Source organism: Balaenoptera borealis (assembly GCF_965194805.1).
Source record: "Balaenoptera borealis genome assembly, chromosome: 3".
Classification (NCBI taxonomy): Eukaryota; Metazoa; Chordata; class Mammalia; order Artiodactyla; family Balaenopteridae; genus Balaenoptera; species Balaenoptera borealis.
In genome coordinates, this window is record NC_138866.1 from 111,394,166 (window position 1) to 111,419,195 (window position 25,030).

Consider the following 25,030-nt stretch of genomic DNA (forward strand, 5'->3'; position numbering starts at 1 on the left):
TCAACCTCGTTACTATTGACTTTTGGGGTTCTTTTTTCGGGGGGGCGTTGTCCTGTGTACTGTAGGGTGTTCAGCAGCGTCCCTGGCTTCTGTCCACCAGATGCCAGAAGCAGCCCACCCCCAGTGTGGCAACCAAAAATGTCTACAGACATTGACAAGTGACCTCTGGGGGCAAAATCTCCCCACTTGAGAATCACCGAGTTGAAAGGCCAGATTTGGGTTCACTTTTAGAGGGAACTTTCCCACAGTGACTGTTTTGATGAAATAAGCTCCTAAACTGGAAGTATTTGAAGTGGACCCTGTGGGATCTGCTTTTTCATTGCACAGGGGACTAGATCAGCAACTTCTAAGGGGCTTCCCAACACTGACTCTCCACACTGATGGGCTAATTGGGGGAGGGAATTTCATCATTCTTCACCATCTGCTAGGGGGACTGTAAATGTAACATCGTTTCCTTGGCAGTCTGTTCAGCTCATGAACATCCTTCAGGAGCATTTTCATAAATCTGAAATGATATTTTGTATCATTATATTTGTTTATATTCAGATTGCTTTCAGGACATTTTCTTTTTGATCTGGTTGGTATTAAGGGACAGTACTACGCCTTTCTTATGGCTGTGTCATATGAGATGGTTTTCAAAATGTCTTATTTTTATCTGGGAGAATGTTACTTGTTTAGTAATATATGTACATCTACATTACAATAAACTAGGTCACAGAATTCTGTTACATTTTTTAAAGCAAAAATGTAAAGTTAAATCCTTATTGCAGGAAAGGCATTTTCAAAAACACTGGTTTAGTTCTGGGTCCTGACTTGGGCTAGGTCATTGGAGATCTCTCCAGGATCTGGTGAGTTTCTGCAGCCAAGAGGGATGGAGGAGAGTCTGTCACTTCACAGAACCTTGAAGTCCCAGACCCTCCTCTTCCTCGGAAAAAGCATCCAGAAGCCCTTTGGTAATCACATCCTATCTCTGGGCAGCTGAGGCTGAGCCTTGGCTTTGGGAAGTCCTCCTCTGTCTGTTGTTGCCACCATCCAGCAGCAGGCCTTGGAGCTCTCTGGCCTGGTTATAGAGATGCTCTGAAGTTGTCAGGGGAAGCCGGATGATAGCAGTTTCCATGCTGGCTGGATCCAGTATTAGGAGCTATAGCTGTATTAGGAGCTATAGCTATATTAGGCCGTTGCCTTTGCAAGGACAGAAAAGTAGATATCAAGAATGAGGGAGAGAGGGACAAGCGTGAAAATGAAGATATTTATGAATCCGTGTGCTAGAGTGTTTGGGCTATGTTCAGGAAGGATTAAAGAACCAAATAGTAAATGTAGCATCTTAAAGATAACACTGAAACATTTTGCTTAGAAGTAGGTTAGATTGAAACATTCTCTACCAAGAGAATGTGTAAAAGATTATTAGAAAAGGAAGTGCATTAGCAAAGTATTGAAATACAATTTCACAAACAGATGTAAAATACTTGTTAGAACTCTTCAGCTTTCTGATTAATGTTCTAAAACATTAAAATTATGGGAGCTCTTTTTATTAATCTGGATTATAAAAGGATATAATTTTGATATTCTCATGGTTAACTTAGAAAAGTGTTTTTGTTTTTTCTACTTTTAAGAATATTAGAACAAAGCAATGGGAATTCCCTGGTGGTCCAGTGGTTAGCACTCCGCGCTTCCACTGCAGGGCACGTGGGTTCGATCCCTCGTTGGGAAACTGAGATCCAGCATGCCGCACAGCGTGGCCAAAAAAAAAAAAAAAAAAGAACAAAGCATATTTTAGGGTTAGACTCACTGAAGGACTTTTAGAATTTTATATATTTAGGAACATGACATGAGAAAGGTTTAGTAATTAAAAGATAGTACCCTAGAGATACTATTAACAAATCTTCATTTCTAGCTGCAGTTAATTCCATTTATTAGAGAGAAGTATCAAAATAGTATGTGTGTAGCTCTAGCTACATGTATGTGACAGAATAATTTAGATATCCAGGGCTCAGTTTCTGTTGGACCTCTAACCAGTTGCAGAGGAAACAAACAATAAATCCCAGTAATCTAAATAGCACATTGTAATAGTAAAGGCTTATGACTATAGAAGCTAGCCAGAAAGTAGTGCTAGCTGAATAAATAAGCAGTCAAGTAGGAATATACAATGTTTTAGTAAATGTCTGAGAGATCCTTTTTAGATATTGTGTTAATAAAACAGTAAACTGAAACGATGCGCTTCTTTTCTGAAAAGGAAGTTCCACGGGACTGTATTTTGTTCATCACCGTGATAGCCCTATTGCCTGGCCCATAGTGGGTGCTAATAAATCTTTGTATGGATTAATAAAAGAGGGGAGGAAGAAAGTAAATGTGCGAGTAATACGATGTCAGAGGAAGAAATAATCTACAAGAGTGCATTTTAAAACATAGTCAAGTGCCCAGGAAGCTTGGATGAATGTGGTAATTGCTTGCTGCTTTGCTTTACTTTCCCGCCTGTTAGTACAAACTCACTAAATTAAAGGTCCTGGCTTATGTTCATCTTTGAATCTGGAGACCGTAGCACATAGTAGTTGTCATTTATTGAAAAACTGTGGTTGGCAAAGCACTGTTCTTCCCTGCGCAGCAACCCAGAGGCATTATTTGCATTTTAGAAATAAAGGAAACAGAAGCTCAGAGGGGTTGGAAGAGCTTGCCCAAAGCCACACCGTGGAGCTAGGATTCCAGCTCAGGAGTGTGTGACTCCAGAGCCCATAGGCATCATCTTCAGGCCAGACTCTCTAGGTGCTCAGTAAATGTGTGTGGAGTGTTTAAAAAAAAAGAGTAGGTATCAGGATGAGCTTACCAAGGAGATGGCACTGAGCTAGGTGTTAAATAAAAGTAAGATTTGGATGGAGTGAAATGGGTAGGCTGGTGGTGAGGGGTAGAGCATTCAGGCAAAAGGGGTAATCAGTTAAAAAACAAAAAGTGAAAACTTAGAGGCATAGACAGAGTATAAGTAAGAGTTCTGGTTTTCTTCCATGTAGGATATGTTTGAAGATTAGTAAAGGATAGTAGTTTGGGTCTAGGTTGTAGAGGGCCTTCGATGCTAACCTGAGATGCTTGGACTTTACTTTGGAGACAGGGTCAATCCATCAGAGATAATTTTTAGCAGGAAAGAGCCTTGCAAACAGAAATATCCTACCTAGAATTTGAAAGAAAGTTGAGGGCTAATGATATCTTGAGAATGTTTGTCTGAAACAGAGTAATGCTCTTTTGGATGAGAATGAACAGAAAAGTCCGTAAGTTAAGAGCATTTTCCAAGTAGCTGAACTCTAGGACTTGATCACAGGAGGATAATTGGCTGGCTTCAGTATATGTGGTAATGCATAGAAGAAAGGGCAAATATAGCTGTCAAACAAAAGATAATGCAGGAGGCTGCAAATAAGAAAAGAGTTTATTTGGGGTCTTAAGAATTGCAAGTCAGGGACTTCCCTGGTGGCTCAGTGGTTAAGAATCTGCCTGCCAATGCAGGGCACACGGGTTCGAGCCCTGGTCTGGGAAGATTCCACATGCCACAGAGCAACTAAACCCGTGCACCACAACTACTGAGGCTGAGCTCTAGAGCCCGTGAGCCACAACTACTGAAGCCCGTGCCTAGAGCCTGTGCTTCACAGCAAGAGAAACCACTGCAATGAGAAGCCCGCATACCACGAGGAAGAGTAGCCCCCACTCACTGCAACTAGAGAAAACCCACGCACAGCAATGAAGACCCAATGCAGCCAATTATAATTAATTAATTAATTTAAAAAAAAAGAATTACAAGTCAGGAGACAGATTCGTGTAATCTTGAAAGAGTGTTCCAAGGAAGAAATAGACTCGGGCTTATAAAGACAAAAGACGATGAGGTTGTTAAAAGTTGCCTGGTGAGAATTGTGATTGACATAAGTCGGAAATATTTGTCCTTAAGGAATCACAAGTTGTTTTAGAGTAGAGGTCCAATAAGTGGATAGACTGTCATGAGTTATTTTAGGGTGAAGGTTCAATAAGTGTCTTGAGTTTCTGGCAGGTGTCCTGGATGACTTCATCAGGTCAAAATGTCAGATTCCATCTCGGCTGAGCCATGCCTAAGTTACACTTCCTTAATGGCCACCCGGCTCCATGTGGAGAATTCTCTTAGCAATACTGACTACATTTTGATCTTTCTTTCACATAGCTCACGAACAGATGACTCATTAATGATGTCATTTCTTTCTCTTGACATGTAATTGACGTGTAGGCTTTAGAAAAACCTTAGAGTGTGAACATCTGTGTCTATAGATCACAATTTCTACTCTGGTCTTTTGTGACATAAAATTAACTCCTGGGTGTTTTCAGTCGTCTCAGCTCTACACCATCACATAAACAGGCATCTGTCTTCAGGGAAACTGACCTCTGAGGGATCATCGATGGAATTAAAATGCATCATTTTAGTTTCGTCTACCATTGTCCCGAAGTTTTTTCTTTTTTAAAATTCCTCCTCTACTTTAAAGTATTTACCATCATTTGCTGAAACACTATCACTAGATGTAACAACTTGCTTTCCTCCAGCCTCAACAGTTATGTCTTTTTAATAGTTTGCTTTTGACTTTGTATAACTGAAATAATGGTCATTTTCCCACAATATGCTTTTCCCTCACTCAACATTATATTCTTAAGACCATTTATATTATAGAACATATAAGTATTCCATTGTGTGAATACACCACAGTTTATCCATTCTGGTAATGATGAACATTTTTGGTCATTACAAACAGTGCTGCTATTAATATTCTTGTATATATCTCCTTGTACAAATATACTAAAGTTTCTCTACAGCAGTGGTTCTCAAACTTGACCATGCATTAGAATCACCTGGAGGGCTATTTAAACATAGATTGCTGGGTGTACTGTGTCAGATTCAGGAGGTCTGAGGTGGGTCCCAAGAATTTGCATTTCTAACAAGTGCTCAAGTGCTAGTGATCTATTGATTCAAAAACTAACTGCTTCAGAGTCCATACAGTCAGCCCTCCATATCTGTGGGTTTTGCATTCACAGATTCAGCCTACCATGGATCAAAAATAATTCAGGAAGAGAAAATTCCCCAAAGCAAAACTTGTACTTGCCTGGCTCCAGCAACTATTTACATAGAATTTATACTATGTTTTCAACTATTTTCCTAACATTTACATTATATTAGATATTATAAGTAATCTAGAGATGATTTAAGGTATACGGTGGAGGATGTGCTGTGCATAGGTTATATGCAAATATTATGCCATTTTATATAAGGGACTTGAACATCTGCAGGTTTTGGTATCCATGGGGGGGTCCTGGACCCAATCCTCTATGAATACTAAGGGAGAATTGTATAGGTCTAGCTGTGGAATTGCTGGAGTGCGATAGAGAATGCACATTTTCAACTTTGCTAGGTAATGCTAGATAGTTTGCCTACCAGCAGTGTGAAAGAGAATGGTCAGACTTGACTTTTTGCCAGATTAGTGGGTGTTAATGGTGGAAAAGGGAAATCTGTGTGCCTTTTTTCATGTTGAAACTTTCAGAATATGTGGAACTTGATCTTTCTCTTTTTTTTTTGGCCACACCTTGTGGCTTGTGGGATTTTAGTTCCCAGACCAGGGATCGAAGCTGGGCCCTCAGCAGTGAGAGCGCGGAGTCCTAACTACTGGACTGCCAGGGAATTCTGAAACTTGCTCATTTTAAGTAAGGAATGTTGTCCAGGATGCAGGACACACACGCACACGCATGCACACACACAGTATTCCATAGAGAAACCTGTGTGTGCCGATCAAGTTCAGTTTCAGTTGCTTAAGAATCTTGGATAAAAAATGGGCAGAAGACCTAAACAGACGTTTCTTGAAAGAAGATATACAGATTGCCAACAAACACATGAAAGGATGCTCAACATCACTAATCATTAGAGAAATGCAAATCAAAACTACAATGAGGTATCACCTCACACCAGTCAGAATGGCCATCATCAAAAAACCTACAAACAATAAATGCTGGAGAGGGTGTGGAGAAAAGGGAATCCTCCTGCACTTTTGGTGGGAGTGTAAATTGATACAGCCACTATGGGGAACAGTATGGAGGTTCCTTAAAAAACTAAAAATAGAACTACCGTATGACCCAGCAATCCCACTACTGGGCATATACCCTGAGAAAACCATAATTCAAAAGGAGTCATGTACCACAGTGTTCATTGCAGCTCTATTTACAGTAGCCAGGACATGGAAGCAACCTAAGTGTCCATCGACAGATGAATGGATAAAGATGTGGCACATATATACAATGGAATATTACTCAGCCATAAAAATAAACGAAATTGAGTTATTTGTAGTGAGTTTAAAAAAAAATGGTTCTGAAGAACCTAGGGGCAGGACAGGAATAAAGACGCAGATGTAAAGAATGGACTTGAGGACACGGGGAGGGGGAAGGGTAAGCTGGGATGAAGTGAGAGAGTGGCATGGACATATATACACTACCAAATGTAAAATAGATAGCTAGTGGGAAGCAGCCGCATAGCACAGGGAGATCAGCTCATGCTTTGTGTCCACCTAGAGGGGTGGGATAGGGAGGGTGGGAGGGAGACGCAAGAGGGAAGAGATATGGGGACATATGTATATGTATACCTGATTCACTTTGTTATAAAGCAGAAACTAACACACGATTGTAAAGCACTTATAGTCCAATAAAGATGTTAAAAAAAGAAAGAATCTTGGATAATTACTGCAATTTCTAATATTTTTATCTTCCATTGGCCTTAAAAAAAAAAATCCAAGGAGAAATTCCACTTTAATGAGAAGACTTGTTTAAATTGAAGACACCTCTTTTAATGGAGAACAGTTTCTCAGGGACCTCCCTGGCAGTCCATTGGTTAAGACTTCGAGTTTCCAATGCGGGGTTGGGGGTGTGCTGGTTTGATCCCTGGTCGGGGAACTAAGATCCCACGTGCTGTGTGGCGTGGTGTTGGGGGAGGGTGGGAGTTTTGCAATTAGTGCAGAAGGGTAATTTGGAGAAAAGCTGATTAGATATCACAGTAGTTTTATTGCATTCCTAAGAGAAACTCCTTGAAAGCCAGATCCAAGTTGACTTTTTGTTTCACAAGTTCACGTTCTAGATGAGAAGCTGCTTCAGAGTTGGCCCCCTGGTTCAGGAATGTTGCTGTCAGAGTTACTATTCGAGCAAATATGTGTCAGGGTCCCGCTTCTGTCAGATAGGGTTGAACCCTCCCAGTAGTGCGGTGTACCCCAAGAGCGTTGTCCCAGGTCTAGGTGTTCAGTGGGCTTTGGGGTTTGTTGTCCTGTGACTGGACAGTAATGGTTGCCTGTCTTTCAGCTTTCATGACGCTGGTGATCATATTGCTGCACATGTTCTGGGGCATTGTGTTTTTTGATGGCTGTGAGAAGAAAAAGTGGTACACCCTGCTTGCAGTGCTTCTGACGCATCTGCTGGTGTCAGCCCTGGTGAGTATTGCTACCGTGCTCAAACTGGTTTTTGGAGCTCAAGTCTGCATATCTAAAGTGGTAGATTCCACTCTGAATGAAATACATGCTCATAGGAAAATGAGGAAATTCAGAAAAGTCATTTAAAAGAATGAGTGAATGAATGATAGATAAATCATCTATTTCTTACCATAGAAAGATAACTATTAATTTGTTGGTTGATCTCATAAAAGTTTTTTGGTTTTTTTTTTTCGTATGTGTCTTTCTTTTAATGGGTAGAGTCAAACTGAAATAGGCTTGCATTATGCTTATGTTATGTAACACATCTTAAACAATTTCCATGTTATTATAAATCCTTTTAATATTTAAGTTTTAGTGGCTTTAGATCATTACATAAAGTTATAGTTTGCTTAACTGATTGATAACTTGTTTTTCTACTTTTGGTTATTATAATGCTGTCTGGAACAACTTTGTATGTGAAACTTTTTCAATACATTGTTTAGAGTCCAAGGAATGGATTTTTGAAGTCAAATGGTGTGAATATTTTTAAAGCCCTTGATGCAAATTGCTAAAATACTCTCTACAAGGGTTGTACTATTTTTACGCATTCTGATGAATGTCAAGAGTGCCCATCTTACTCTCTCCTCACTGACATTATAATGCCAGTTTTCAAAAGTAATTTAAAACGAATACTTGACTAGATGTATTGTTTAAGCACTGTTTAATGCTTTGGTCTTAGTTTAATTGTAACATGTCATGTACTTGCAACAGAATTATCCCAGCCACTGCTTTGTCCAGACCTTTATCATGTCTCACCTACAGTATTGAAAAGCTTCCTTTTGATGGTGTCCTGCCTCATGTTTCTCTCCTCTCCATCCATTTAGAGTTCATATCAGGTTTTCTTATACTGGGCTTCTTGTTCGCTGTTCCATCTAAAAAACAATCTTATTGCCTTTCTTACCTAAAACCTTTCAGTCATACAGGATGCTAAAGTTACCCCTAAAATGATGGCAGCTACATAAAGTCAAATCTTTTTTTGTTTTTTAATTTTTTAATTTTATTTATTTTTTTATAGAGCAGGTTCTTATTAATCATACATTTTATACACATCAGTGTATACATGTCAATCGCAATCGCCCAATTCATCACACCACCACCCCAACCCCCCGCCGCTTTCCCCCCTTGGTGTCCATATGTTTGTTCTCTACATCTGTGTCTCAATTTCTGCCCTGCAAACTGGTTCATCTGTACCATTTTTCTAAGTTCAACATATATGTGTTAATATACTATATTTGTTTTTCTCTTTCTGACTTACTTCACTCTAAATGACAGTCTCTAGATCCATCCATATCTCAACAAATGACCCAGTTTTGTTCCCTTTTATGGCTGAATAATATTCCATTGTATATATGTACCGTATCTTCTTCATCCATTTGTCTGTCGATGGGCATTTAGGTTGCTTCCATGACCTGGCTATTGTAAATAGTGCTGCAGTGAACATTGGGGTACATGTGTCTTTTTGAATTATGGTTTTCTCAGGGTATATGCCCAGTAGTGGGATTGCTGGATCATATGGTAATTCTTTTTTTTTTTTTTTTTTTTTTTCACACACACACACTGTATTTTATTTTTACAAGAGATAAATAGACTGACACCAAGCATTGTACATGGATGACCACAACAAAAGCAACACTGATTGCAATTACCAAACATGAAACACACTCATACTATGTCATAATATTGACATTCAGTCCAGTAATCCTTCACTGTAACAGCTCCTTTACTTTGCAGTGAAAATTGATTTGTATATTCTTTGCCTCTGAGTCCTTGTGGGATTTTTTTTTTTTTTTAATTCAGACAGAAAGTCACACAAATTATACTCATCCTCATCAGTTCACTCAGTCCCATGTAATTAATTTTTTTTTTTCATCTTCATCTTTTGTTAGTACTTTTATGAGTTCATCAGTTTTTCATTAGAGTTCTGCAAATGCTTATTCATTCAGTTCAGCAGTACAGTCAGTTACCAGAAACCTGTACTTGTCAGAGTCTTTTCCATGAATTTCTTGAAGATGAAACCCTTTTATAGGAACATATTTGCAAAATCATCAGAGTACACCCAGAACTGTCTGTAAATGACAAAAGACTTAAAAATGACCACGGTTAAAGATTTGATGAAAGTTCATAATAATGCAGTTGACAAGAAAATTAGTTATTTCTGAGATATACATTTTAAAGTAATAACTAGGATTATTACTTATAACATTATACCAGAACATATAAGATTTTTAGAAATTTCATGCAATGTCTGAAACATTTATATTAACATATTTCCATACATATTTCCATACAAATACAAATATAAGATTTTTAGAAATTTCATGTAATGTCTGAAACATTTATATTAACATATTTCCATACAAATAACCCAATGAAAGTTTAGTATTAGTTGTTTTGTTTGTTTTTTTATACTGCAGGTTCTTATTAGGCATCAATTTTATACACATCAGTGTATACATGTCAATCCCAATCGCCCAATTCAGCACACCACCATCCCCACCTCACCGCAGTTTTCCCCCCTTGGTGTCCATATGTCCATTCTCTACATCTGTGTCTCAACTTCTGCCCTGCAAACTGGCTCATCTGTACCATTTTTCTAGGTTCCACATACATGCATTAATATACGATATTTGTTTTTCTCTTTCTGACTTACTTCACTCTGTATGACAGTCTCTAGATCCATCCACATCTCAACAAATGACTCAATTTCGTTCCTTTTTATGGCTGAGTAATATTCCATTGTATATATGTACCACAACTTCTTTATCCATTCGTCTGTTGATGGGCATTTAGGTTGTTTCCATGACCTGGCTATTGTAAATAGTGCTGCAATGAACATTCGGGTGCATGTGTCTTTTTGAATTACGGTTTTCTCTGGGTATATGCCCAGTAGTGGGATTGCTGGGTCATATGGTAATTCTATTTTTAGTTTTTTAAGGAACCTCCATATTGTTCTCCATAGTGGCTGTATCAATTTACATTCCCACCAACAGTGCAAGAGGGTTCCCTTTTCTCCACACCCTCTCCAGCATTTGTTGTTTGTAGATTTTCTGATGATGCCCATTCTAACTGGTGTGAGGTGGTACCTCATTGTAGTTTTGATTTGCATTTCTCTAATAATTAGTGATGTTGAGCATCTTTTCATGTGCTTCTTGGCCATCTGTATGTCTTCTTTGGAGAAATGTCTGTTTAGGTCTTCTGCCCATTTTTGGATTGGGTTGTTTGTTTCTTTAATATTGAGCTGCATGAGCTGTTTATATATTTTGGAGATTAACCCTTTGTCCGTTGATTCATTTGCAAATATTTTCTCCCATTCTGAGGGTTGTCTTTTCGTCTTGTTTATGGTTTCCTTTGCTGTGCAAAAGCTTTTAAGTTTCATTAGGTCCCATTTGTTTATTTTTGTTTTTATTTCCATTACTCTAGGAGGTAGATCAAAAAAGATCTTGCTGTGATTTATATCAAAGTGTGTCCTTCCTCTGTTTTCCTCTAAGAGCTTTATAGTGTTGTCCAGTCTTACATTTAGGTCTCGAATCCATTTTGAGTTTATTTTTGTGTATGGTGTTAGGGAGTGTTCTAATTTCATTCTTTTACATGTAGCTGTCCAATTTTCCCAGCACCACTTATTGAAGAGACTGTCTTTTCTCCGTTGTGTATTCTTGCCTCCTTTGTCATAGATTAGTTGACCACATGTGCGTGGGTTTATCTCTGGGCTTTCTATCTTGTTCCATTGATCTATGTTTCTGTTTTTGTGCCAGTACCATATTGTCTTGATTACTGTAACTTTGTAATATAGTCTGAAGTCAGGGAGTCTGATTCCTCCAGCTCCGTTTTTTTCCCTCAAGACTGCTTTGGCTATTCGGGGTCTTTTGTGTCTCCATACAAATTTTAAGATGATTTGTTCTAGTTCCGTAAAAAATGCCATTGGTAATTGGATAGGGATTGCATTGAATCTGTCGATTGCTTTGTGTAGTATAGTCATTTTCACAGTATTGATTCTTCCAATCTAAGAACATGGTATATCTCTCCATCTGTTGGTATCATCTTTAATTTCTTTCATCAGTGTCTTATAGTTTTCTGCATACAGGTCTTTTGTCTCCCTAGGTAGGTTTATTCCTAGGTATTTTATTCTTTTTGTTGCAATGGTAAATGGGAGTGTTTCCATAATTTCTCTTTCAGATTTTTCATCATTAGTGTATAGGAATGCGAGAGATTTCTGTGCATTAATTTTGTATCCTGCAACTTTACCAAATTCATTGATTAGCTCTAGTAGTTTTCTGGTAGCATCTTTAGGATTCTCTATGTATAGTATCATGTCATCTGCAAACAGTGACAGTTTTACTTCTTCTTTTCCAATTTGTATTCCTTTTATTTCTCTTTCTTCTCTGATTGCCATGGCTAGGACTTCCAAAACTATGTTGAATAATAGTGGTGAGAGTGGACCTCCTTGTCTCATTCCTGATCTTAGAGGAAATGCTTTCAGTTTTTCACCATTGAGAATGATGTTTGCTGTGGGTTTGTCATATATGACCTTTATTATGTTGAGGTAGTTTCCCTCTATGCCCACTTCCTGGAGAGTTTTTATCATAAATGGGTGTTGAATTTTGTCAAAAGCTTTTTCTGCATCTATTGAGATGATCATATGGTTTTTCTTCAATTTGTTAATATGGTGTATCACATTGATTGATTTGCGTATATTGAAGAATCCTTGCATCCCTGGGATAAATCCCACTTGATCATGGTGTATGATACTTTTAATGTGTTGTTGGATTCTGTTTGCTAGTATTTTGTTGAGGATTTTTGCATCTATATTCATCAGTGATATTGGTCTGGAATATTCTTTTTTTGTAGTATGTTTGTCTGGTTTTGGTATCAGGGTGATGGTGGCCTCATAGAATGAGTTTGGGAGTGGTCTTTCCTCCGCAAGTTTTTGGAAGAGTTTGAGAACGATGGATGTTAGCTCTTCTCTAAATGTTTGATAGAATTCACCTATGAAGCCATCTGGTCCTGGACTTTTGTTTGTTGGAAGATTTTTAATCACAGTTTCAATTTCATTACTTGTGATTGGTCTGTTCATATTTTCTATTTCTTCCTGGTTCAGTCTTGGAAGGTTATACCTTTCTAAGAATTTGTCCATTTCTTCCAGGTTGTCCATTTTATTGGCATAGAGTTGCTTGTAGTAGTCTCTTAGTATGCTTTGTATTTCTGTGGTATCTGTTGTAACTTCTCCTTTTTCATTTCTAATTTTATTGATTTGAGTCCTCTCCCTCTTTTTCTTGATGAGTCTGGCTAATCGTTTATCAATTTTGTTTATCTTCTCAAAGAACCAGCTTTTAGTTTTATTGATCTTTGCTATTGTTTTCTTTGTTTCTGTTTCATTTATTTCTGCTCTGATCTGTATGATTTCTTTCCTTCTGCTAACTTTGGGTTTTGTTTGTGCTTCTTTCTCTAGTTCCTTCAGGTGTAAGGTTAGATTGTTTAGTTGAAATTTTTCTTGTTTCCTGAGGTGGGCTTGTATAGCTATAAACCTCCCTCTTAGAACTGCTTTTGCTGCATCCCATAGGTTTTGGATTGTCGTGTTTTCATTGTCATTTGTCTATAGGTATTTTTTGATTTCCTCTTTGATTTCTTCAGTGATCTCTCGGTTATTTAGTAACATATTGTTTAGCCTCCATGTGTTTGTGTTTTTTACGTTATTTTCCCTGTAATTGATTTCTAATCTCATAGCATTATGATCAGAAAGGATGCTTGATATGATTTCAATTTTCTTATATTTACTGAGGCTTGATTTGTGACCCAAGATGTGATCTATCCTGGAGAATGTTCTGTGCGCACTTGAGAAGAAAGTGTAATCTGCTGTTTTTGGATGGAATGTCCTATAAATATCAGTTAAATCTATCTGGTCTATTATGTCATTTAAAGCTTCTGTTTCCTTATTTATTTTCATTTTGGATGATATGTCCATTGGTGTAAGTGAGGTGTTAAAGTCCCCCACTATTATTGTGTTACTGTCGATTTCCTCTTTTATAGCTGTTAGCAGTTGCCTTATGTATTGAGGTGCTCCTATGTTGGGTGTGTATATATTTATAATTGTTATATCTTGTTCTTGGATTGATCCCTTGATCATTATGTAGAGTCCTTGCTTGTGTCTTGTAACATTCTTTATTTTAAAGTCTATTTTATCTGATATGAATATTGCTATTCCAGCTTTCTTTTGATTTCCATTTGCATGGAATATCTTTTTCCATCCCCTCACTTTCCGTCTGTATGTGTCCCTAGGTCTGAAGTGGGTCTCTTATAGATAGCATATAGATGGGTCTTGTTTTTGTATCCATTCAGCAAGCCTGTGTCTTTTGGTTGGAGCATTTAATCCATTCACGTTTAAGGTAATTATCAATATGTATGTTCCTATGACCATTTTCTTAATTGTTTTTGGTTTGTTTTTGTAGATCCTTTTCTTCTCTTGTGTTTCCCACTTAGAGAAGTTCCTTTAGCATTTGTTTTAGAGCTGGTTTGGTGGTGCTGAATTCTCTTAGCTTTTGCTTGTCTGTAAAGCTTTTGATTTCTCCATCGAATCTGAATGAGATCCTTGCCAGGTAGAGTAATCTTGGTTTTAGGTTCTTCCCTTTCTTCACTTTAAGTATATCATGCCACTCCCTTCTGGTTTGTGGAGTTTCTGCAGAGAAATCAGCTGTTAACCTTCTGGGAGTTCCCTTGTATGTTATTTGTCATTTTTCCCTTGTTGCTTTCAATAATTTTTCTTTGTCTTGAATTTTTGCCAATTTGATTACTATGTGTCTCAGTGTGTGTCTCCTTGGGTTTATCCTGTATGGGACTCTCTGCGCCTCCTGGACTTGGGTGGCTATTTCCTTTCCCATGTTAGGGAAGTTTCCGACTATAATCTCTTCAAATATTTTCTCTGGTCCTTTCTCTCTCTCTTCTCCTTCTGGGACCCCTATAATGCGAATGTTGTTGTGTTTAATGTTGTCCCAGAGGTCTCTTAGGCTGTCTTCATTTCTTTTCATTCTTTTTTCTTTATTCTGTTCTGCAGCAGTGAATTCCACCATTCTGTCTTCCAGGTCACTTATCCGTTCTTCTGCCTCAGTTATTCTGCTATTGATTCCTTCTAGTGTAGTTTTCATTTCAGTTATTGTATTGTTCATCTCTGTTTGTTTGTTCTTTAATTCTTCTAGGTCTCTGTTAATCACTTCTTGCATCTCCTCGATCTTTGCCTCCATTCTTTTTCCAAGGTCCTGGATCATCTTCACTATCATTATTCTGAATTCTTTTTCTGGAAGGTTGCCTATCTCTACTTCATTTAGTTGTTTTTCTGGGGTTTTATCTTGTTCCTTCATCTGGTACATAGCCCTCTGCCTTTTCATCTTGTCTATCTTTCTGTGAATGTGGATTTTGTTCCACAGGCTGCAGGATTGTAGTTCTTGTTTCTGCTGTCTGCCCTCTGGTGGATGTGGCTATCTAAGAGGCTTGTGCAAGTTTCCTGGTGGGAGGGACTGGTGGTGGGTAGAGCTGACTGTTGCTCTGGTGGGTAGAGCTCAGTAAAACTTTAATCTGCTTAAGGGTGGGGCTGGGTTCCCTCGCTCTTGGTTGTTTGGCCCGAGGCAACCCAACACTGGAGCCTACCTGGGCTCTTTGGTGGGACTAATGGCGGACTCTGGGAGAGCTCACACCAAGGAGTACTTGCCAGAACTTCTGCTGCCAGTGTCCTTGTCCCCATGGTGAGCCACAGCCCCCCCCCCCCCCGCCTCTGCAGCAGACCCTCCAACACTAGCAGGTAGGTCTGGTTCAGTCTCCCCTGGGGTCACTGCTCCTTCCCCTGGGTCCCGATGTGCACACTACTTTGTGTGTGCCCTCCAAGAGTGGAGTCTCTGTTTCCCCCAGTCCTGTCAAAGTCCTGCAATCAAATCCCACTAGGCTTCAAAGTCTCATTCTCTAGGAATTCCTCCTCCCATTGCTGCACCCCCAGGTTGGGAAGCCTGATGTGGGGCTCAGAACCTTCACTCCAGTGGGTGGACTTCTGTGGTATAAGTGTTCTCCAGTCTGTGAGTCACCCACGCAGCAGTTATGGGATTTGATTTTACTGTGATTGCGCCCCTCCTGCCATCTCATTGTGGCTTCTCCTTCGTCTTTGGATGTGAGGTATCTTTTTTGGTGAGTTCCAGTGTCCTCCTGTCGATGATTGTCCAGCAACTAGTTGTGATTTTGGTGTTCTCGCAAGAGGGAGTGAGAGCACGTCCTTCTACTCCGCCATCTTGGTTCAGGGCCGTAAAGTCAAATCTTAATGGATAAAACACTGGCAAGAGAGTGCGTTAAAATATTAACAGCTTTCATCTTTGGGTAGATTCTTTTATTCTTTACGGTTTTTGGCATGTTCCAAATTTTCTACTGTGTACACTTTAATAAACAGAAAGGAAGTTGCAAGGAAAAGGAAGTATTCTTCTTATGGATCCAATTGGCCATTCATTCATTCAACAAATAGCCTTCTATGTTCCAGGCACTGTTCTAGGCGAACAAAACAATTTAGTGAAAAAAAGAAAGACCCTGCCTTTACCATCTAGTGGAGAGAGAGGCAGTAAGCAATAGACATAATAAAAAGAAGTTTTGTAGTATTTTAGAAATTGATAGGTGCTGTGGGAAAAAAGGGAAAGTAGAGCAGGTTAAAAGGGTTCCAGATTGTGTGGGCTGGGGATGTTGAATTTTTGAACTATATAGTCAAAAGTAGGCTTCATTGTGAAGGTGACATTTGAACAAAGAAGTGAAGTTGGCCATGTGGCTGTCTGGAGAAAGAGCATCCAAGACTAAAACAGCCAGTGGCAAAGTCCTAAGACTAAAGAACATGCTTGGCATGTTTATGGAAGTGAGGGGGGCCAGAACCCGTGAGCCTGGGGAAGTTAGTAGCAGATACTGTCACAGATTTGAAGTTGGGGACGGAAGTAGAGGTTGGAAATGAGAACCACATCTAGATAATGCAAGACTTGAGCTTTTTACTGTCAATGAAATGGGAGTCATTGTAGGGTGTTGAATACAGGACATGACTTGAATCACATTTTAAAAGGATCATTTTGACTGCTGTGTTCAGAGTAGACTGTAATGGGGGAAGGGATTACAGTCATCAGGAGAAGGATGGTGACAACTTGGGTGAGAGAGCAGTGGAAATAATGAGAAATGTTCAGATTCAGGACATATTTTTGAAAGTAGAGCCAACAGTATTTCCTGACAGACTGGATAAGGCAAGGGAGAGAAAGAAGAGGAGCCAAGGATGTCGTCACAGTTTTTGGCCTGGATAACTAGAAGGATGGAGTTGCCACCAGCTGGGATGGAGAAGCTTGTGAGGGAGATCAGGAGTTCTCTTTGGGCACGTTACCTTGGGGGCGCCTCTTGGACATTCAAGTGGAGAAGTCAGTTAGGCAGTTGGATGAAAAAGTCTGGAGTTTGGGAGAGAAATCCAGGCTCGAAGAGATGATTACAAGAAGTGAATATAAGCAGAGAAGAGAAGAGGCCCAAGGACTAAGGCCTGGGGCATTCCAGCCTCGAGATTGGGGCAAGAAGAGGAGCCAGCCAAGGAGACTGAGAAGGAGCAACTTAGTGAAGTAGAAGAGCACCAGGAGCCAGGTGTCCTGAAGCCAAGTGTGCTGAGGAGGAGAGAGGGATGGGCTGTAGTAGAGGCCAGTGGAATAAAACCCAGACTTCTTTGTTTGACATAAGCCTCTTACTGGTTTTACTGGTGCAGAACTTACCTCTTGCTGCTCTCCATTGTTCCCATCATACACTCCATCTAAATTGATCCAGTGTGGCTCCCCAGCAGGGAGTGCCTTTGTTCATGCTGTTTTATCTGCAATGGCTCCTAACCTAGGTCAGTTTGGAAAACTCCTGAGCATTTCATGTGAGGCCTCCCTGGAAAAGGTGCCCATTTCTGACTCAGCACTATCACTAGCCCTTATTTATAGCTGTGTTATAACCCCTCTCCCCGGCCAGCATTATTTTATTTGATACAGTTTTTACATCTATCTCTCTAATTAGAGTTTGATCATCAGTGATGGGACCTTATCTTGTCACTCTTTGTATCCTGAATCCAAGGGCATGTGCAGGCAGGGTGAGGGTGAGGACAGTGAGGTGCCTTGGAGGCACTCCCCCGCTACCCCTGCTGGGCAGAGGTGACAAACTGACCCAATCAGAGCCTCTTCTTTGTTAAGAAGAACCCATCTCCCCACCTTACCCGGACCCAGAACTGGAAGTATCCTTTCTTCTATCAAAGGCCAGTCCCTCCACTTGGGCTCCAGACCTAATTCCTTCCTACTTAAGGACTTTACTGCTTTGACTGTGCCCTCTCTCCTGTCTCACCAGCCTATCCCTCTCTTCACCAGCATATAGACATATCTTAAATAAAACTCTTCATTATTGCCTGTTCTCTTTCTAGCTATGACTTTTTTTTTCTGGTTCCCATCGCAGCAAAATTTCTCAAAGAGTTATCTCCACAAACTCTGTCTCCGCTTCTTCTCTCATGCTTCTAGTACATTTTGCCTTCTGTTCAACCACCCTTCTAAGACTGCTTCATTTTTTTATACAGCAGGTTCTTATTAACTCCAAGTCTTTTAAGCTTGGTCTTCCTCAAGTCTTTTGTATCTCATTAAATAGCACCACCATTTACCTAAAGCCAGAAACATGGAAGTCATTCCTGGCCTCTCCCTTTCCCTCACATTCCATCCACCAGCAACTCCCATTGTTTCCTATCATCTGCTCTCTCCATCTCTACCACCATCACCCTGGACTAAGTCACCAACCTGTACTCTCCTCATGCAGTGCAGAGTCCTCCTAACTAGTCTCCCTACTTTCACCATAGCCTCCTTGAATCCATTATCTGCAGTTTAAAAAATCTAAAATCATGGGAATTCCTTGGTGGTCCAGTGGTTAGGACTCGGCGCTTTCACTCCCATGGCCCGGGTTCAATCCCTGGTCGGGGAACTAAGATCCCACAAGTGCAGGGCGGCCAAAAAATAAATAAATAAATAATCTAAAATCATTCAGCTCCCCGACCTAAAACCCTTCTGTGCACCTCCATTGCACTGAGGATGAAATTCACACTCCTCACCAACATGCTGGGTAGCTGGCCCCTGCCTTCCTCTCCGATCTCAGTGCTTGCCCTTCCATCCCTACACATCATTTATATCACCTCTCAGGTTCTCAGCTGCAGTGAACTCCTTGCCCTCCTTTGGTTCCCTCCCTTGGTCTACACCAGGCTGGCTCTCTCCTCCTCCTGTAAGTCTCAGATTAAATGCTGCTTCCTCAGCACCTTCCTTGACCCCCCCATAGGTAGATCGCCTTGTTCTTACCTATGCTAGCACCATCTCAGTTGTAGTTATTCTGTCCTAGCATTCACCACAATTTGGAATTATTTATTTGTTTCTTCATTCATTACTTGTCTCCCTTACTGGTATATAAGCTCCATCAGGATAGGCACTGTGGTCTTCACTAATACCTCGCAGCATCTTATCAGCAGTTTTTAAATGAACTTTTGGAACCCTCAGCAATTGTGCAGCTGAAAAAGATGCTGTTCCCTCACGTTCCCTTAATACTAAGGATTTTTACTAAAGTAACCTGGACTTGTCTCACTTTCTTGCTAACTCTAAGAGCCCGTTAACACAGAAATGGTTAAAAACTGGGCCCTGGTTATGTAACATCTATCTTCTGTTGGGTATTTCATTAGGTCTGGCTTCTGATTACCTTCTAGGGTTGCCATTTGAATATATTGGGTTGGCCAAAAAGTTCCTTCAGTTTTTAAGTCAAAATAAAAGACACATATTTCATTTTCACCAAGAACTTTATTGAACAGCGTATTCACTGCTTTGTTCCACTACCTTTTGCTATTTTTCAGGCAACTTCATAATTCTGTCTTCCTAAAACTGATTATCTTTTTGAGCAAAAAACTGTCCCAGGTTCCTTTTACAGTCTTCCAGGGAATTGAAATTTTTTCCATTAAGAGAATTTTGTGAAGACTGAAATAAATGGAAATCCGAAGGTGCAATGTGTGGTGAATACAGCGGAAGAATCAGAACTTCCCAGCCAAGCTGTAACAGTTTTTTGCCTGGTCATCAAAGAAACATGTTGTCTTGCATTATCCTGATGGAAGATTATGCTTTTTCTGTTGACTAATTCTGGACGCTTTTCGTCGAGTGCTGCTTTCAGTTGGTCTAATTGGGAGCAGTACTTGTTGGAATTAATCATTTGGCTTTCCGGAAGGAGCTCGTAATAGAGGACTCCCTTCCAAAACCACCATCTACACAACATCACCATCTTTGGATGAAGACCAGCCTTTGGTGTGGTTGGTGGTGGTCCATTTTGCTTGCCCCACGGTCTCTTCTGTTCCACATTATTGTACAGTATCCACTTTTCATTGCCCATCACAATTTGTTTTAAAAACAGAACGTTTTCTTTATGTTTAAGTAGAGAATCGCATGTGGAAATACAGTCAAGAAGGTTTTTTTCACTTATGTGGAACCCAAACATCAAAGCGATTAACATAACCAAGCTGATGCAAATGATTTTCAACGCTTGATTTGGATACTTTGAGTATGTCGGCTATCTCCTGCATGGTATAACTCTGATTGTTCTCAATTAATGTCTCGATTTGATTGCTATCGACTTCAACTGGTCTACCCGACCGTGGAGCATCGCCCAGCGAGAAATCTCCAGCACGAAACTTCACAAACCACTTTTGACATGTTCGATCAGTCACAGCACCTTTTCCATATACTGCACAAATCTTTTTTGCATTTCAGTTGCGTTTTTACCTTTCTTGAAATAATAAAGCATAATATGCTGAAAATATTGCTTTTTTCTTCCATCTTCAATATTAAAATGGCTACACAAAAAGTCACCAATTTTGGAAAGTCTTTTTTTAAATGCACGCTGATATGACAGCTGTCACATACAATCTAACAAAATTGTTTTGAATGAAGTTAAAGACAACTTAGTGCTACTAGAGCCACCTTACGGGAAAAAAACGAATGAACCTTTGGCCAACCCAATATTTTCTCTCCACAGACGCAAAGAGAAGCTTGGCAGCCAGGTTACATTTCCCACCTCTAAAAAGCTGTCCTTTTTCTCAAGGCAAATAAACTCTCTGCATCTCGGCCTTCCTGCATCTTCACCAGTCCTGGGCACTTCCCTGCCCATCCTCAGCTGGACAGAGATGCCCCCTGCCTCACTCTAGTCAAAAGCTCTCCTACACCCAGCATCTTTTCACTTTGGGAGCCAGATCTGGCTTCACTTTTCCTAGCTGCCTAGCCTGTCAAGTCCTGAAATCTGAGATTGTTCTTCTATGAAATGGGCCCTTAGCTCACAGGTTATCATCGTGGGACTGGAATGTGTGACCCAGGTGATAAGTACACAGCACAGCACCTCGGGCACTCTCGATGGCCCTTCCTGCTGCTGCCCTCAACGTGCCGCGTGTGCCATGGAGACCAACACGGAAGACTTGGGGAAGCTGGGACAACACTGACTCTGCCCCGTGTGGCAATGATTGTTATCAGAACTATTCTCAGATACCCTGTGCCAGAACCTGTCATAAGCGCCTTACTGGTGTTATTTTAGCTTCACCTCAGTCCCATTTCACTTACACAGAAACAGACTTACGGGCTAGTGTCTGTTGACTAGGTTAGTCCTATGTGTCTTTGTGGGTGCATGACATACATCTCATGTTTGGTGAAACACACCCCAGCTATTGAAAGTATTTCATATTTTCCTTTTTCTTTGGTTACTCCACATGTTTAATAAGCTTGCTGTTATTTTCCCCTTGCAGACCTTCATAAGTCCTTATTCTGGATTAAATCTGGTGTTGGCATACATCATCCTGGTACTCACGGGCATCTGGGCCTTCTTTGTTTCTGGAGGCAGCTGCCGAAGCCTGAAACTCTGCCTGCTTTGCCAAGACAAGGACTCCCTCCTCTTCAACCAGCGCTCCAGATAACCTCCAAGGACCAGCGCTTCTCAAACAGTAAGCTGCCTCTTTAGAGGAAGCGCAACGGTGCCTTTTTCTAAAAATCCCTTTTCCTGGTGGAATTAGAAAAAACCAAACTATCTAGATACAGCATGGCTTTCATGCAGCAGCTTTCTGAAAGGGATTCATCAGTGGTGTGCAGCCAGGCTGCACGTTAGAAAGAACTACCTGGGGAAGCATAAAGAATACTGATTTCTGGACTCCACCCTCCAGATTTAATTGGTCTGGGCATTTGGTGATTTTTTAAAGTTTCCCAGATGACTCCGATGTGCAGCCAGGTTGAGAACCATCAGTGTCCAAACAGGAACTTCCTGAGAACACCGTAAGTGAATAAGAATCAGATGTTTAGCTGTCTCTTAACTCAGCCTGCATTGGGCAAGTAAGCGTCTGAAGGTCAAATCCTGGTTAGCCTTTGTCTTTTCAAGTTTTGAAGTCACAGAAGGCTAAAGGGCTATCATCTCTGTGAACTGTTTTCACGTCCTTCACTGGTACCCTGTTTTATGAGAACATGGTAGGCCGTGCTTCTAACTATAATAATACATTGCACTGACTAACTATGATCATTTAACCAAGTAAGCTATTGATTAATAGACTGTATTTTCCTCTAGTTTTTTCATTCTCGATTTTGCTTGTTTGAAGCATTACATTACATTACATTTTTGAGCATAGATTATGTTTCTTTAACTAAAAACCAATTATTTTCCAACTTCCTGGGAAGATGATATAAAACCAAGAATTTTTGTGCAACTTCTGTAAGTCTTCCCTGAGCTCAAGGCTTTCCATGGGCTCTGCCCCAAGGCAGTGTTTACCAGCTGAGCACTTGCTGCCGGACTAGTTGAGTTGAAGCCCATGTTCTGTCTCTGAGCAGCTCTGCAAGTTGCTGAGTGATGTACCCTGGAACAGGCTTCCCTGGAGCTGGCAGAAGTTTACGAAAAGCAGGAGGAAAACAAACCAGTAGGGTGGTGTTGACACTTATAATTTCCTCCTGTGATATTAACTAGTACTTCTCCCCAAATGGTGTAGTGAAAAATTGGAAATATGACTTAAACTGCCAAATTCCCGCTTTTAACATAGCCCATATAATCTTTAGATCTTGTAAATGTTTCTGGGTTTTGCTGACAGATACAGCATTCCCTTTATAGGAATATCTAAGATGTTTGTTCAGCTTCCAAACAACGCTTTTGGTTTCCTTTGTAAAGAGTAATTGTTCCCAGTTGATGGCTTTTAGGAAGCTGATGGTGTGAAATGTAAATTCCCTACACATTTAAATGAGAAGCTCAGTGAATCCCATATGTGCAGTAGAACAGCCAAAAGAAATAGAAGCAGCAAATGAGAGGGCTCACCAGTGACGTGACCGATGGGAGAATTTGACAATACTGTGGTGGGGAAGAATAACAGACATGTTTAAAATGGAAACGCAGCCAGTGTTTTGGGTTAGCCACACATCATTCCAGGGACCAGAACCTTACACGTGAACTAGACCTTTATCAGAGAAATCCCCTCTCATGTTTAAATTATTTGAATTTTTCAATCTAGGGATTCAGGAGCAATAGGGTTTCTCGCAAGGCTGTAAACAGTCCCATAAGCAATTATAGTTATTCCGCTAAAGCTTACTTCACCACTAATACCAATGTTTTTGCTGGGGTTTACAATTTTCCACCTTTTTACAAGATTTTCTTTAAACTAGGTGAGTCATAGAAGAGTCAAGGACATAGAGACTGAATAGTGAAATCTATTGTGCAGAGTTGAGGGGAACAAGATACCCACTGAACTGGGCTTCATTCCTATTGGAGCATGGTGTTCTTTGATGAACAGGATAAGAAAAATATAGAGTTGGCTATTACTGTTGATATACACATCTCTTTAACGGATAGTCTGGTTAAATATTTGCTGATCTGTAAAGTATAGAAATATCTGAGAATATTAATATTACTCATGCTTGAGCTCTGAGGATGTCCTGTGTGCATTAATAGTTTAATATTAGGTAAGGAATCTGGGATATTGTGACATCTCATTTATAAAAGCATCTCGGGCAGGAAGAAAATTTTCTTTGATGGTGAGACTGTTGTCTTAGTTTTATTTAATAGTTCATTTAATAATCCTTGATTACCTGTGAATAAAGGAACTTTGTAATTCCTTATTTCTCTTGTGAGCATTGCCATAGTCAGCTTAGGCACTGTGATTGCAAGTAGCCTTGTTTGCCTAATGCCAAGGAAGCCCGGGGGAGAGTAGTCTTCCTCTGTTGTGTGTATATATTGAGATGTGCTTTATTTTTTTAATTTTTATTTTTTGCGTTTGTTATCTCTAATGAGCTTTCTGAGCCCTGATAGTACTTGGAGAGGAGTTGGTGGTGGCAATCTTGTATGTTCTCCTCCACACGAGGCTTTCTCAGTTTGGAGGGAAGTGTGGCTATAGTTAAAGCTGACCTTGGAATGTGAATGCTGTTGCAGCACCTGACTCTGTTGCCATGTGAATAATTGAGATCGATTTTGGTTCTCTAATAAATTTGTGTTTATTTTTAACTCATCTGAATTAGCAGTTGTAGTGGGAGGAGTTTTGTTACCCTTGATCCTAGCCTGTGTGACTGGCAGTATAGTAGCAGCCTCTTTTCGAGCAGCTTAGTAAAAACATGGCTGAAAGGAATAAATGCTATCTGAAGACTGTATAGAAGATGGCTTTTGTTCCCAATGTTAATATTTTTCTTCTCAAGCACATTTCATTGTTTGCTGAGAGTGGCAGGTATGCATCAAAAATGCTACGTGTTCTTATCCTGTAGAGTTGGTACAGGATAAGGAGTCGTGACAGAAGCTTCCTCTTACCTGGTCCTCTTCCCGCTCGCCTCAAACTAGCCCCAAGACATGGATTAATGGTCAGAGTGGGCCTGAGGGCTCCGCGGAAGCCAGGGTGGAAGCCTATCTCAGGCATCAGCAGCCCACTCCCTGGGACGGGCTCCTTGAGAGTGCTAGCTTTCTATTTGGCTAAGTTTTTCCTAGGCCACACCATTCCTAACTCCAGGTAGATAGATGTCACAACAAAACAATCTCAAAGTTCTTTGCTTAGAGCACTTTGTTTATGATTGCGATGTTTACATTTCTCATTTAATAAAAGACTTTACTTCATTCCGTTAAATTTTAGTGTTTAGAGGGGTGGGCACCGTCTCCATGTACAATACGTATCGTTTTATATAAGTTATACTGTTATGTCATGTATACTTGCAATGTCAGACCTTGTGTTCAATACACAATGCAATAGACTCTTTCCAGAGCTGTATTTTTCAGTAAACAATAAAAAGATTGTTTGTCACTACTTGTTTCTCATGTTTCCTCTTCTTTGGAATAGTGTATCCTGCAGTATTTGTTTTATAATTTTTGTCTCTTATAAAACTTGGCTGTACATTATGTTATTTGTCACCGGTCAACTCAGAGACTCTTTTCAAAGAGAAATCTTTGTTATCTGATTTAAAATTTATAAGGCCTGTTTTGTTTCTGTGTGTTCAGAAGCAGTTTGGTGCAGAGGAGTTACCTGA

General features: G+C 40.1%; 1 protein-coding gene and 1 long non-coding RNA gene across 9 annotated transcripts in view; one reads left to right on the forward strand and one right to left on the reverse strand.

The window, feature by feature from the left end:
- Window positions 1–25,030, reverse strand: part of LOC309624851 — a 205,651-nt gene that overhangs the window by 79,199 nt on the left and 101,422 nt on the right. The window lies entirely within an intron of this gene.
- APH1B (aph-1 homolog B, gamma-secretase subunit) overlaps window positions 1–25,030 on the forward strand; it is a 114,018-nt gene that overhangs the window by 15,027 nt on the left and 73,961 nt on the right. For 5 of the 7 annotated variants that reach the window (XR_014242138.1, XM_082383515.1, XM_082383517.1 and 2 more), the window contains exons 5-6: window positions 7,330–7,457; window positions 21,307–21,501. Coding sequence is in view for 6 of the 7 variants with exons in the window: in XM_082383515.1 (XP_082239641.1) it covers window positions 7,330–7,457; window positions 21,307–21,474 (296 nt within the window). In the remaining variant the exon portion in view is untranslated. Of the gene's footprint in view, window positions 1–7,329; window positions 7,458–21,306; window positions 24,811–25,030 lie in introns of those variants that run through there. The other 2 variants (XM_082383514.1, XM_082383519.1) reach the window with 1 other exon arrangement.